This window comes from Bactrocera latifrons, unplaced genomic scaffold, assembly GCF_001853355.1.
Source record: "Bactrocera latifrons isolate USDA-ARS-PBARC rearing strain unplaced genomic scaffold, ASM185335v1 scaffold_2, whole genome shotgun sequence".
NCBI lineage: Eukaryota > Metazoa > Arthropoda > Insecta > Diptera > Tephritidae > Bactrocera > Bactrocera latifrons.
Window position 1 is genome coordinate 1,647,091 of NW_017535518.1, and position 14,887 is coordinate 1,661,977.

The window sequence follows — 14,887 nt, forward strand, 5'->3', positions numbered from 1 at the left end:
GGAGACCACAGAAATTAATGATAGACTTCTTTTTCTGACAAAAAGTGTGTTCACAACAAGAAATATATTTACTATATCACTAAAGTGTCAAAGGAGAATGCTTTAATCTGTTAGTGGTTTTAACATACTATTTCACGATAAACCTACAATGGGTTCCAGGACATAGTGATATTACTGGTAATTGTTGAGGACATCACCCTGTAATTAGCCTCTGGAAAAGACTGAATGTCTTTGACTGCTTGTAAATATTTAATCGACCCTTCCTACAATTTTCTCAAGAAGAAGGCAAACGTAGCATGAATGGAATGAGGGTCGCACATGACAATTATTAAAACTCGGAAGGAATGATAATCTGGCAATCTAATTGTCAGACATACCAGCCGAAAAATAATATAGTAGTAGCTGTATCAGGAAAAGGATAATATAAAACAGCTTCTTTGCGAGTCTATGTACACCTTTATATAGAAAAATAATTGCAATTATCGGTCAAGGGTTTCTTGATGTTATTTCGGAGGTTGTTGAACTTCATAAGAAACAGAAGAAGCAGACAACCCTACGAATGGAAAACTGACTAGATTTTACACTTTATAGCCGTTACAGGTGCTTTTCTATTCAACTTCAACATTGATGTACCAATATAACAGAGTTTATGCTTAAAGAAAATATTTCTTTTTCAAAAATAATTTTTATGTATTATCTAAAGACAGAAATACATAAGAGATATTGTAGTTCATTAAAAAAAAAAAAAAAAAAAAAAAAAAAAAAAAAAAAAAAAAACAGAAATAAGAAAAAAAATAAAAATTAAAAAAAAAATGTCTTTAAAGCTTTATGATATCTTCCAAAAGAGTAGTTATTAATGTTTTTGTTGTTAAGGTAAGCTAAACTAAGCCTATGACATAAAAAATTATAAATTGCAAGAAAATAATAAAAAGAAGATGGACCAAATTTCATTGAGAAATCTTGTCAAATGAAAAATTTTTCCATAGAAAGACATGACTTTGTTCAGTCAGTTTGTTATTTGCAAAATTTCAGATCCAAACCTCAAAAAAATAGAGTATATTTAAATCATTTCAGCTATATGCGCTATTCATGGTATAAAAAAACAATAATCCAAGCCATCGAATCGTATTTTATGTACATTGAAATACTGAAAACTAATTTATCAATTAAGTTTAGAATTTGTTAAACTTTACGGGTGTGCTTGTAAGTGATTACTGAAGATATTTTACAAGGCAAGCGTAACGGCCGCAACAGTTTGACTAAAAAACCTTAATTACAAGTGAGATAAAAAAACTTCGTACTGTAAAATAGCTACAATTAAATAAAAACAAAAAAAAAAAAATAATAACAAAACAAAAACTCTCGACTAAGCAAAAAAACTGCCATTGCAAATGCGCTGCTGCTTAATTAAAAATAGTCAAGTGCAGCAGAGAAAGGAAGAACTAAACAGAAAGCAAACAAAAAACGACACACAAACGCCACTAAAGCGTAATGCAGAAGTGAACGAAATAAAAGATGCAAAAATTTTTTGCTACTACAAATGAGCGGCAGGCAGGAGTCAGGAGAAAGCGGCTAGAAAGTAAAAGTTAGTGAGCAGTGTCCTGGCCGCTATTTGTTTATGACAGTCTATTTAGCAATCCTTTGTCACTTTTGCTTTCAATGCCCCAGTTAGCTGTGCTTTCGCATTTCAGATAGCTTTTTTGTCTTCACGCATTGTGCTTACCCCTTTTTGGGTGCACTTTGAATCAGTTAGATCTGTTAGCGTTGGGTAAAAGCGCTTGACATTGAAGCTGGTCAATGTGGCGGAAAGTGTTTACTGGCAATTGCTGCGCTTAGTTAATTGGCTATCTGATTTTTGTACGTTACTGCTTGGGCGCAGTTTTTTTCTTGAAAGTTTTTCTTGGTTTTTTTTTCTTCCTTTTTTTTGTTTTTCTTTGATTTGTGCTTGGCTGCTTTGTGGTTTTTCGTGAGGAAGTAGTTGCACAAATACATAACGGCAATGTATTTTTTGTTGTGTGCTCAGACGAAGTTGCTCGTTTGGAAACTTTTTTACGTTCTTTGATGTTTTTTGTTTTCATTTTTTTTATTCTTTTGTTGTTTTTATTTTTTTGTTTGATTGTCTTTGCTATGTGTAAGCATCCTTATTTTGTGTGTTTTAGTAAGTAAAAGCTTTTTCGTTCTCCTCACCTTGCACGTGTAGATGCCTTCGTCCATGCGACTGGCCTTGGTGATACCCAAAATGGCAGTGAAAGTGTCTTTTGTTTCCGGTGGTAAGACGGTGGTCCAGATTTCTCTAGAAATACAGAAGAGGAAAGAGGAATTAAGTGTGAATAATGAGATATTTCTATTTACGTTGGAATTAATACTTTAAATGTTTGCAAAATAAAAAAAACCATTTAACTGTAATCACACTTCAGATAACTGTTTTTTTTTGAAAGAGATTATAACAAAATTAAAGATTTTCTTGAGCAAATTTGTTATTTAATATGAATGTGCTTAGAACCTGTGATTATTATTAGTTTTATATTTATTATTGCACTCGAAAATTTTAATTTTAATTTTTTTTTTTTTTTTTTTTTTTGTTTAATCGAAACACCTTCGCGCCTCTTTTCAACCTTCAACCAGCTTTTCGCCATACTAGGTATTTGCTGTAGCATAACGAAATAACTTTTTTGGAATAACCCAACGCTTTCACTATGATACTGTAGAAAGTAGTTCAGAGGGCATCTAACTGTACACTCATAGGCGGATCTCGCAGCTGTACAAGTTATGGGTGTCGGTCGTTGCGTGCCGAACTCATGAGAGATTTATTGGTCCAGCCCTAAAGCGCAAGCGCACAGCGGAGTACCGACTTGCTTCCAGTTGGATGAAATTGATACAAGGCTGCCCTCTCTAACAAGAAAGGTGAAATGAAAGCAAAATCACTAGAAGATGAATATATCATATACATATGTATGGATATACAAATAAAGTATACCTTGGAAATATTGGCTTGGTGCCAATGATGAACGAACGAACGAAGGTATTCCCACGTAAAAATGTTTCCTTAATTTCCGATAAAACTCTACCATACTTTGTAAATGGAATTAAAATTACCATAGCACCAACGAAAATTTTCTGGTTTCAAAAAAATTATAAGAATATTTATGCAAATTAGACAGATCTTGATTAAAGCCATCCGTTATTTTTAGTATAAAATATTGATGTTTCGGAAGATTAAATTAAGCTAAGCTTAACTCTAGTAAAAAGAAGCTTGCTTTCATTTTAGCTTTTATATAAGTCTTAGCTCTCACAGCTGTTTCTCGACCGGTATATCAGATTTGGAATGCAAGTGCTGAAAAAGCTGCTGAGATGATAAATTTCGTTCTTATATGGTGATCAATGAAGGTCAAAGTGAGAAAGTGAAAACTCTTCTGCTTCGGCCATAATATCGCATAAACGATTCGACTAAAAGCTTATTGCGATGAAGTGTGTTTTCAGGCCACATTTCTGGCCAAACATGCGGGTATCAATCGGGTAGTGGCTAATTAGCACACTTTAAACTTGGTAGTGTTATATGTATCTTACTAAGTTTAGAATGCTAATAGACCTTTTGCTATTCATTCCAGGCCAGTAAAAGTGCAAAAAAGATTGTGCAAAAACTAAAAAAAACCTGTGAAACCCATCAAGTTGTGTGTGTGTGTAAAGACTAGAGTGTGGGTGTGTAGACTAGAGCTGTTCGCAAACTTCTTTTCTCTATACAATTCCTGCTTAAAAAATAAAGGGACGTTCATATTATTCATAAATTTGGATAAAAATGTTTTCAATATCATTTCACTGAAAATGCTATGATGTGCTGCTAAATAAATAGATCAATTTCATTTAGTCATTAACATTTGTACATATAGAATGATTTGTATTCGTTTACCCTTTTACTACCTATCTTCATATATAAACATCTTAAATGCACAAATATATCTTCATACATACATACATTTCTTATATAAGCACATATATCCACCTACCTAGAGCCGTATGAGCACAAAGGCTTGATTAGGCTATAACTATACAGGTACACTGACATGCAACGTCGTTGACCTACAAACTAACTGCACTTGATTTCAACATAAACATATACTATGAAGCTGTGTAGTACTTGCAGCCACACAGCCATACATATGAGTGACATTGTCACCATTAGCGGCATTATTGTTAATTACTATTCAGCAGCAAAGTGGATAAACCTTTAGATTTTAACATTAGGGTGGGAGGTGTAAAATATTTTTGATTTTAAAAGATTTCTAAAAAAAGAAATTCTTAAAAGATTTCTAAGCAATAAAAAGTTAAGTAGAAATGATGAAATGATGGGATTTTAATAAAAATAATTTTATATATATTAGATTTACATCTTCTGTCACCCACCTTAATTTCCTCGTAATCACAACTACATGCGCTCAAGCATCAATTAACATTTGCGACAGATTTTTTTTTTTTAGTTTTCGCTTTGTGCAGGTGAAAATGATGCCAAAGTGCCACTTGAACTTCCTGGTGGCATATGGCACTCATATCATTTGCATGCTAAGCAGGGAATTAACATAGATTTTGCATAGATATTACAGCAATATGTTTATGAAGTATGAATGTAGTTGTGTGCACATATATATACCATATATATGCATGTTCATATATACGAGTATATTAAGTTATGCCGGCACCAACTGGTAATGATTATGCAGAATCGCTAATGAGTATGGATATGTATACTACATAAATATATGCCACACTGTAAGAGTATACATAGACATCACGGGAGCTAGAAGTATCTCACGTATACTGCATACCCTGTTAGAAAAGCTTACTCCTACGTATAATTTTAAAACTAATTATCTCCAAGTATTTGGCATCAGTAATACATTTTCTGAAGAAAATATATTCTGAAACGACTAGTAAGACTTTCCGGATCAGTCGCAAAAAAAAAATTTTTTTTGGTTTTTCTTTTTGTACTAAAATGAGTGATATAAATCAATATCAATTTCATTTAATCATAATTATAAAATTTTTGTAAGATTATTTTCCGTCTTTTAGTTACTATGTTCATATATTTTCCAACTTTTCTCATTGTTTTGACTTTTTTCTTTGAGAGTAGTCACAGCTACTTCATAAAAAGACCATGCCTTTTTTCGCATAGTATTAGTGTCCCAGATGTCATATGTGCTTTCAGGTTTATGTGTAAGTATGTATATATAAAGCACAAGTTTATTAGTATGCACTGACATATTGCAAATAGATGTGTCAAGTGGGGTTTCGCACATTGGTGCAGATTTCTATTGACATATACTGGAACGCTAACGCTGCAGCCACAGATTTATTGCAAACTTTACTGGCTTACATTACAATAAACTAGAATTCATTAATAAATGCAGGCAAACCTCAGAAACACATACAAACATTATTTGTGCAAAAGGGAGGGTCACAAAAAAAAAAACCAAAAAAATAAAAAATAATAATAAAAAAAAAATTAAAAAACAAAAAAAGAATGTCACGTGGTACTCTGAAAAATTGGTTAAATTTTGTAGAGCAGTAAAATTTTCTGCAAAACATAAGCAAGTTTCAACCATTAATACTTGTACATAAAGAGACCTTTTTGTAGAGAGGAAAAACAAAAAAGATAACTGTAAGGCAAAGAACCTTTTCATTACTATTATGAGTTTATACTTGGAGAGACTTTCTTAGGGTTGTCTAAGAACCGCTTTTGCAGAGAAACAAGCAAGAAAAATGATTAATGTATTAATTTAGGATTTAGAGCAAGTGCTGATTATGGAACTTGACGGTTTGGTGCGTAGAAATTCTTAAAAATAAAAAAATAATTAACGCATTAAAAACACTAAAACATAAAATTAATTAAACCGGAACACGTTTTGAATAGAAATAAGAATATTCTGTAACTGAGGCTAAAGGATTTATTAAGACTCGAAGGTCAAGATATTCTGATTTCTGCTTACCAATTTTTGTAGAGAAAAAAATGTGTGTCAGATCGATAATTCTTGACTGCTGATAAGTAAACAAACTCACTTACATACTTTAATATTATACGTTACAAACTTACATATGTATATATAAAAAGGTATCGATACACACGAAACCATGGTTCCACAAGAGAATACATTGCTGGAGCGGAACAGTGTCCGGAACTTTCTACCCACTTCAGTTTCTGACTTTTCGACTATTGCAGTGCTTTTCAAAGAAGTGACTATGCACTCTAATAGCAGGATAATGATACTAGCCTTGATCTCACTAATCGTGCGTTGGAGGCTGGTTAAGGAATATCTAACCTCTTTATTAATGGCATCGCATCACTTTGTGATTAGACAAGTATGTATGCCGACCCACAGCGGCATCGCAGGCGACTGCGAAGCTGATAATCTGGCAACCTAGCCTCGCTATCAGTAGAACAGGGATATAAATTAAATACTGAGATAATTTTCACTAGCCACAAGGCGCTTTCTTGACTTAAGTATTTATACACCAAATGATCTGAGCATTCACACAGTCCACAATGTCGTATTAGTACCTAACACAAAATTAATAAGGAACTTGTACCGCACGGAGACTTCAGAGAGACTCAGAAAAAAAATCAAAAAAATAAAATCAACTCAGGAAATAACGGAGAATTTATATATGTTTATGTATATATACCTTTCTTCAAATACCCCATATAAGTATTTATAGCTAATATTTAGTACATCTAAAGCGCATTTATAGTAAGTTTGTACATATACCTTGATATGCGTACGCCGCAATGGATTTGTCAAATACATGCACGATAGCATATTTTTGTTTTTTTCTTTGCAACTGAGCTTAGAGAGAGTGAGAGAGAGTTCAAGTAGCAATTCAAGTTATTTTTATTGACGAACGTGAACGCCTAAAGAAAAAGTAAATGCCTGCCTGCAAGTATTATATTGCTTTTCATAAAGTATTAGCGCAAATTCAAGTGGACTCAAGAAAAGTAAACGTGTATATTGCTGTGAAAATGTATACATGAACTTATAGGTAATAATTTCATCAAGGCTTGACTAGTAACTTATGAATATACATATACACACATATAGAATATATGCTTGTAATTCTAAAAAATGTTAAAAAAGGAACAGGACGAAGGATAAAGTAATAGGAAATTGAAATAAAGATAATAAAAGAGAAAAGTATTTTTTTCCTAAATATTAAAGGAAGTTGAGCTAGTGGGCAAGAAGGATAGAAAATAGTAAAAAGTGATATAGGAAGATCAGTGGGACAACTAAAGAGAGCAAGAATGCGAAAGTATAAGGGTTAGTAGTGAAGCTAGATACAATTGAGGCTTTGCACTGCGGCCTATGGTTTATTATGGCGTGGTAATAGTGAAAGTATGCATATGATACTATATCCTTATACCGCTTAGTAAGTTTGCCAAACAGTATATAACGCACAGAAGAAAACGTCTTATAAATTATAAAATATTTGTAAATTTAGAATTGATCAGCATCAGACTCATCGTCTGTCTAGGTGTATCTATACGAACTAGCACCACAGCTTTTGCGACATACTTCTGAAAATTTGGAATCGTAATTTTTTCCTCGAGAAGCTGCTCATTTTTCGGAACCGCCAATATTAGACATCATTAGCTTACAGCTGCCATACAAACTGAACTATCAAAATTAAGACTTTGTATGGAAAACTTACAAATTTAACGCGATATCTTCACGAATTTTGGCATGGGTTAATATCTTAAGAAGCAGTAAAATTCCCGAAGTAATTATTCTGTTCAGACCACTATCGCGTGTAGCTGCCATACAAATTGTTCAAACGAAAAACCACCCTTGTATGGAAAACTTTTTCATTTACCAATCAAACTTCACAAAATTTTCCAAGAATTATTATCACAAGAAAATTTGTAAAATTTCCGAGCAAATTGCTTTGATACGTTCACTATATAGCATATAGCTGCCATACAAACTGAACGGAACGGAACAGATTAAGCCTAGTATAGAAAACTTTTTTATTTGCCTGTATATCTTCAAAAAATTTGACGTATATTATTGTCTAAAGTAACGGTAAAACTTCTAAAGAAATTGTTCAAATCGGCCTACTATAACTAATAGCTGTCATATAAGCTGATCGGTGAAAATTAAGTACTTGTATGGAAATCTCTTTTATTTTACAATATATTTTCCCAAAATTCGGCATGAGTTATTATCTCAAGAATTCGTAAAATTTCCAAAAAATATTTGGATCGGACGACTGTAGCATATAGCTGTCATACAAACTCAACGATAAAAATTGAGGCCTCATATCGAAAACTTTTTTATTTGTCAGCATATCTTCACGAAACTTGGTATAATATAATTTTTCTTAAAATAACGCTATAAACTCTGAAGATTCACACAAACTGAAATATCATTATCACGTTCTTACATAAAATCTTTTGTATCTTTTTTTGTGTATTATAGCTTCACTTTTCCTTATTAATGAAAAGTAATTAAAATATTTAGAGGACCCCTTATATATGTAAGACGCTGAATTCTCTACAATAATGGTCTTCCACAATTTTCTGGTGAACCTTACCGTTCAAAAGTTGTACAAATTTAAAGTTTAATTATTTCAAATCTCTGTTTTTGCGTGATTTTTATAACAGGTTAACAAAAAAAAAAATATAATGATAGTAATATTTATAATGCATGCTGTACTATGTCTGTAACTAAGTGTGTCCATACATCTTTAACTAATGCTGATTTTTATTAAGATGTTAAATACGCATAAAATACATATACTCCCACGCCCACATCGCGAAAATGGAATTTTTTATGAATATTAATATCATGTGTGCATTAAATGTTTACGCACTTCACGCTACATTTCCTCATAAATATTTATGCTGTGAAGGCAGTCAACTTTCCACTACTGCGTATGAGATTTTTACAAGCAACAATGGTGTGTCCGTATGAATGCGTATATATGCATGTGTGTGCTTCCGTTAGTTATGTCTAAAGAGCGAGCATATTTTAAACGCTGCTATGGGTTATAATAATTTATGAATATGTGACATTTATTTTATTTTGCATACACAATCTGGCAGTGATTTTGAGTTATGAGCTGACTTACATACATGTGCTTGTGTGTGTGTGTGCGTGTGTTGGGTTGCAACTGCAGCTCAAGATTTCACGTGCAGACAATTTTATAGCAATTGCTCGAGTATTTATGTGCAGTTATTTATTTTTTCTTAGTGCGCACTAACACTAATGCAAGTTTGTGTGTGTGTCTGTAGGTGAGAGTGCGTGCATATGAAGCAATCAGGGTCATGTTTTCATGATTTATGACAGGTAATTTGTATGCAGTTTTAACATATGACTAAATAAATGTTTTCGTATTTATTAAAGCAGCTCAAATGCAAAATAATATGCTTAGCTGCTTGAGCTGAATTGAACTTATGCTTTGTTCGATGCGCTTGTTGGCGTGTGGCTTCTGCTGCTTTGTAACATTGACTTAAGAATAGTATGTACTTGAAGTTTAATATTTGCGTGGATTTAATACGCAAATGTTTTTGGGAAGCTTTGTTTGGTATTTCATTATGAATTAAATGGTAATGTTGCACTGAAGCTGTAATATCCTTCAAATGAGTAACTCATATGTTATAAAAATGTTTTGATCTTAATTTGGATCGGTCCGTTTGTATGGCAGCTATATGCTATAGTGGGCCGATCTGAACAATATCTTTAGACATACATAGTAGCGTTGTCGTAGATAATAAGTTATGCCAAATTTCGTGAAGATATTTCTGCAAATAAAAAGTTTCCCATACAAGGATATGTTTTTCAACCACCAGCTTATATGGCAGCTATTTGATATAGTGATTCGATTTGAATAAATTCTTTGAAGACTATAGCACTAGATTGTAGAATAACTCACACGGGTTTTAGTGAAAACCTGTAGTCAAGTAAAAAAGTTTTTCATGCAAGAAATTTTTTTCAACCACCAGTTTGTATGGCAGCTATATGCTATAATGATCCGATCTGGTAGAATAGTCTATGTCCGAATTTGTTAAGATATTTTGTGAAATGAAAAAGTTTTCCATACAAGGGTTCTATTTTACTTGACTAGGTTGTATGGCAGCTATAAGCAATTGTGGTCCGATTTTAATAATTTCTTTGGGGATTATAGCATTGACTTAAGTAACAACCCATGCCGAATTTCGTGCAGATATTGTGTCAAATAAAAAGTTTTTCATACAAGAACTTATTGATTCTGACAAAAATGCAGCTCCTTTAAGAGAAAATAAGAAAAAAAAAACGTTAACTTCGGTTGCACCGATGCTAAGTACCCTTCACAGGTGCATTTCTGTTAGTAATTATGTGTTCAGTTTGTATGGCAGCTATATGATATAGTTAACCGATCTGCACAATTTCTGCGGAGATTACATTGTTGCTTTAGAAAATAACCTGTGCCAACTTTTGTGGAAATACATTGTGAAATGTGAAAGTTTTCCATACAAGAACTTGCTTCCGATCGTTCAGTTTGTAAGACACGACGATTCCGACAAAAAGGCAGCTACTTTGAGAGAAAAAAATGTGAACAAAATCTCAGATCGATATCTCGGAAACTCAGGAAGTAGTTAGCGTAAGCCCAGCCGGATGATTAAATACGCGGAAATACTGAATCAGCTTAACGCGTTAGACTAACTCTTTATATACATATTGTCACATAAAATGCAAGACAACGTAACACAAATTTTAATAAGTTAACAGACAAAGGAAACACGTTTTAATTGGAACCACTCATATCAAAAAAAAAAAAAAAAATGGTTTGGTTATAAAATGGTTATATATTAGTTATCCAGTGGTTATGTATTGGTTATCAAATGGTTATATATTGGTTATTATATCTGACTGCGTTTTTCGATTTTTTTTTTTTTTACTGATATCCTGCTTTGCATTTTAGATGACGATTCATTACAAACTTGCTGGCAAAGTTGAAATTACTTGTTATAAGCCTGTTTTTATTTATTTAAAATTTTAATAATTTTTTTTTCAATTTTTAAGTATTTTTCTTGTGAATTTTCTATTATTTTTTCAAGGTTAAATTGCTATGAAGTAATATAAGCCACAAATTCCATTACACCGCTAAATCTACAATGCAATTTTCTTGATTATTCAATATCATTATATCATAAATCTTAACCAATCCATCTTAACAAAAAAGGAGACCCGCAAATTACACAACCAACAAATTTCTATTTCGAGGACACTAACGCAAAGTGCTTGACTCAGGCCCCAGCAGCAGCACAAACAGTTTATTGTAAGCAAGCAAAATTATCGAATTCATGAAAAAATTTGATTTATGCAAATCGATAGCATGCGCCCGAAAATATGCAATTTCCTGTGTAATGATAATCTAACGGGAAACGCAAGAAAAAATTCAAAATGTATTTATGCAAACACGAGCAGCAAGCAGTACGCCGAAGGATATGCTGTAAACAACCCAAAAAATAGACAGCAACAACAGCAGCAACTCATAGAGTATGGAGCTACTTGAAGTGCGCTTTATTGTCACCGCGGCAACACAGCGCCATTGTTTACACGTCGTACACAAAATCAAGGCACAAAATCACATTGGCACAATTTTGCAACAATATACAATTTTCTGGCACGCACACACGTCTACTATGTATGGTATATACGGCTGTGTGGATATATGTATGGCAATGCAAAAATAGTGTAGTTTGTCATGGTTGGCAGCCTTGTAATCCAGTCATAGTTTGTTCTGTAATCACATTTACATACAATTTTCAGCGGGGTTGTAATGTTTTTTCAGCTGAAATATGTATTTGTAGTGTCATTTTTGGAGTATTCACTATGTCGCTAGTTTAAACGAATTCAAAGCATACCTTTAGGAGGATCTCGCTTTTGTGTAAGACTGAGATTAAGTTATAGTACAACAGTGTTAACTGTGGTAGATGAAATCGGTAATTTTTAGTAGCTGCTTCGGTCTCTTCAAAGAATTTGATTTGTTAATGCAACTAATTCCTTTATAAAGTGTACCTTTAATGCAATTTTAAGCATACATTTAGGAGGATTTAGTTTTTGAGTGAGACTGAGGTTAAGCTATCTACAACAGTATCATCTGCAGTAAATGAAATTGGAAATTTTTAGTAGTACCTTGCTGTTTTTAACAAATCTTGGAAATTGGATACCTTAATAATATAATTTGAAGCATACTTTTTGGAGGATTTCGATTTTGTGTAACAGTGGCATTAAGTTATAGTACAATAGTGGTATCTATAGGAAATCAAATACAAATTATTTAGTGGTTCCTTTGGTCTCCTCAGAAAATTATATTAGATTGAGCCCTCCTTACTAGAACTGGAATACTCGTATGAGAAAAATACCAGTTATTTAGACTATCGGAAGTAATCGCGTGTTGACTTGGCGACAGTAAAAACCAGAAGATGGAAGTTTATTTAATAATGAACTTAGCTCCTATTCATAATGACATTTGTAAGTCTAATAATATACAGGGTGTTTCGTAAGATTATAAATGTACAATTTTCTTCTCAACACATACTTTTATAGAAAAATAGCTCAATTAAAGATCTTCTTAGCAAAATTTGAAGCGTTAACTTAGAGTGATTGCGTTTTTTTAAACTTGAATTTAATTTTTATTCTAATTCACACTCTCGTCCAGCAAAGTAAGTTTTTAGTAAAATAATCTACATCAAGGTCACGGGCCCCAAAAGAAGGCCTACCAAGTACAGCTGAGAGAAATTCATATGCGAAAAGGAAATCTGAGTAGGACATTTGAGTCCTCTCTAGAAACAACGTTGCAATTACCGTATGTTACCACAAAGATCAGAAGTGACAGTTTACGAAATCTTCTTACACTAGCATAGCATATTGCCTGCCAAGTGAATACCTACATGACGTCAGAACTACCAAAAACACAACAAAAACTTCACAAATTTATCAAAACCGAAGTAAAGTAAACTCAATGGGCGCAGCTATCGTTGATTACAAGAAAAGTCAAAAAGTACCAATTTAGGCAAACAACAGAATAGGCCGAAAGCAAAGGGAGACAGCAAAGCAATTGAATATCTTGCGGATATTTATTGAAGCGACCCAACTGTTAAGAAGCGCGGTGAAAATTGCTCCGAATGTACAAGTGACCCAATGCTGTGAGGGTTGCAGACCTTTTGCAGTCGCAACTATATGAGGCAAAGACTAGAAAAGGCTGTCGTAGCAGCCGTCAATGAAACAATGCGAACTTAATTGGAATTGACTGCCTGCTTTTAGGCGTAGTAACGGTATGCGTTACGCGCACAGACAACAAGCGCTTAGAAATACAATTTTAGTGTGGTGGGTTAGTGGAAGACAAAAATGTGTTGTGCTGGTTGTATGCAACATTTGTAGCATACATTTAGGCTGTGCCTTTAGAAATTGCATGAAATGACATGAGTTGGCTGAAGTTCACGCTAACGCTTTGAATACAGTGTGTTGCGTGCTGCGAAACTTAAAGATAATCAAGCAATTTTTGGGGATGTTTCTGCTGGATTTGGTTATGTATATTAGTAGTTCAACATTTTTTATGTTAGAGGCAAATCAATTTATATCTACACGCACGTAATTGCAATTTGACATAAAAATATTTGGAAGAAGTAAGTAGAAAAATATACTAACTAAGAATTGGAAAGAAGGAACTTGGCTTTCTGGAAAATATACTTACAGAAAAATCGAGAGAAACGGATTGCATACTTTTGGGCGCTTATATTTGGGAAATCTATGGACTAGCTAACAGAAAAGTTAAACATATACATATTTACAGGTTAGCTTTCAGATCCCTTAATATAATTGTTAAAGTAGAAAAGATCATACAACTTTTCCAAAGGAAATATTTTTGAATATTGAATTAACTTTTTCAAAGTAAAATATAGTTCTAGCATAAGGTTACTTCGGCATAGCTCAAAATTTTTCATAAAATTTAACATACGCTTGTAGCAAACATTAGTATTTTTGCATTCTAGTATATCTTCCGAAAACCTCTACATACATTTCTCAGCTACTATAAATATAAATGAGTACTACAGCTGCTTCCCAACTATAAAAACACCTTTTTCATGTAAAATTATTATAAAATATTTTCCTGTACATATAGAATTTGCATAATTTTCTCATAAATGCAGCACTTAAATCAACCCGAAAACTTGTAATGAGAGTTGTGTAGTATAATTTAGGGCACTTAATGGCCACTAGAGCCACTTGAGTACAAGCATGTGCATATTGCTTCGGATGAAAATGATTTGTAAGCCAAATAAAGCAACTTTGGCAATATTTACACGCACATACATATGGGGGTACCTTTGTGAAAGCTATGTTGTAATGGGTTTTAAAGTGTATCAGGTACTTTTCGCAGAAAACTAAATAAAACGAAATGAAGTCCAGAACTTTCACTTTAATAATTTCAGAATTTAGCATACATTTTCGGGAAAAATTTTAGCATCAAGCATTTCAGCTAATTAAAATATAAATATGTATTTAAAAAAAATGTTCAAATATATAAGCGGAGGCTTGAATTTCTGTGTAATTACATCTGAAAAATATGTTTTAAATTTAGTAAAAACCTTACATATACTTAATGGGGCCTTAACTTAAAAATTTTTGTACAGTAGACATTTGGAGAGTCAAAATGTAATAAATTATATAAGATCAGTTATATAAGTTAACAGGTCGTTTATTTTTTTTCGCTATTTGGCCCAAATTCGAGGTACCAAGTGCAGTCAGGCTCTTCTCTATCTGATCTCTCCAACGGTGTAGAGATCTTTTTCTTTCCACTAGCAGGAACTGAACATAAATATGGAGCGCAGTGTGTGAAAGACCGGATGGCACCA

General features: G+C 32.9%; 1 protein-coding gene across 1 annotated transcript in view; it reads right to left on the bottom strand.

The window, feature by feature from the left end:
• Positions 1-14,887, bottom strand: part of LOC108967787 — a 291,336-nt gene that overhangs the window by 119,505 nt on the left and 156,944 nt on the right. The window contains exon 6 of the mRNA XM_018931415.1: positions 2,188-2,293. Within this exon, the coding sequence (XP_018786960.1) occupies positions 2,188-2,293 (106 nt within the window). The remainder of the gene's footprint in view (positions 1-2,187; positions 2,294-14,887) is intronic.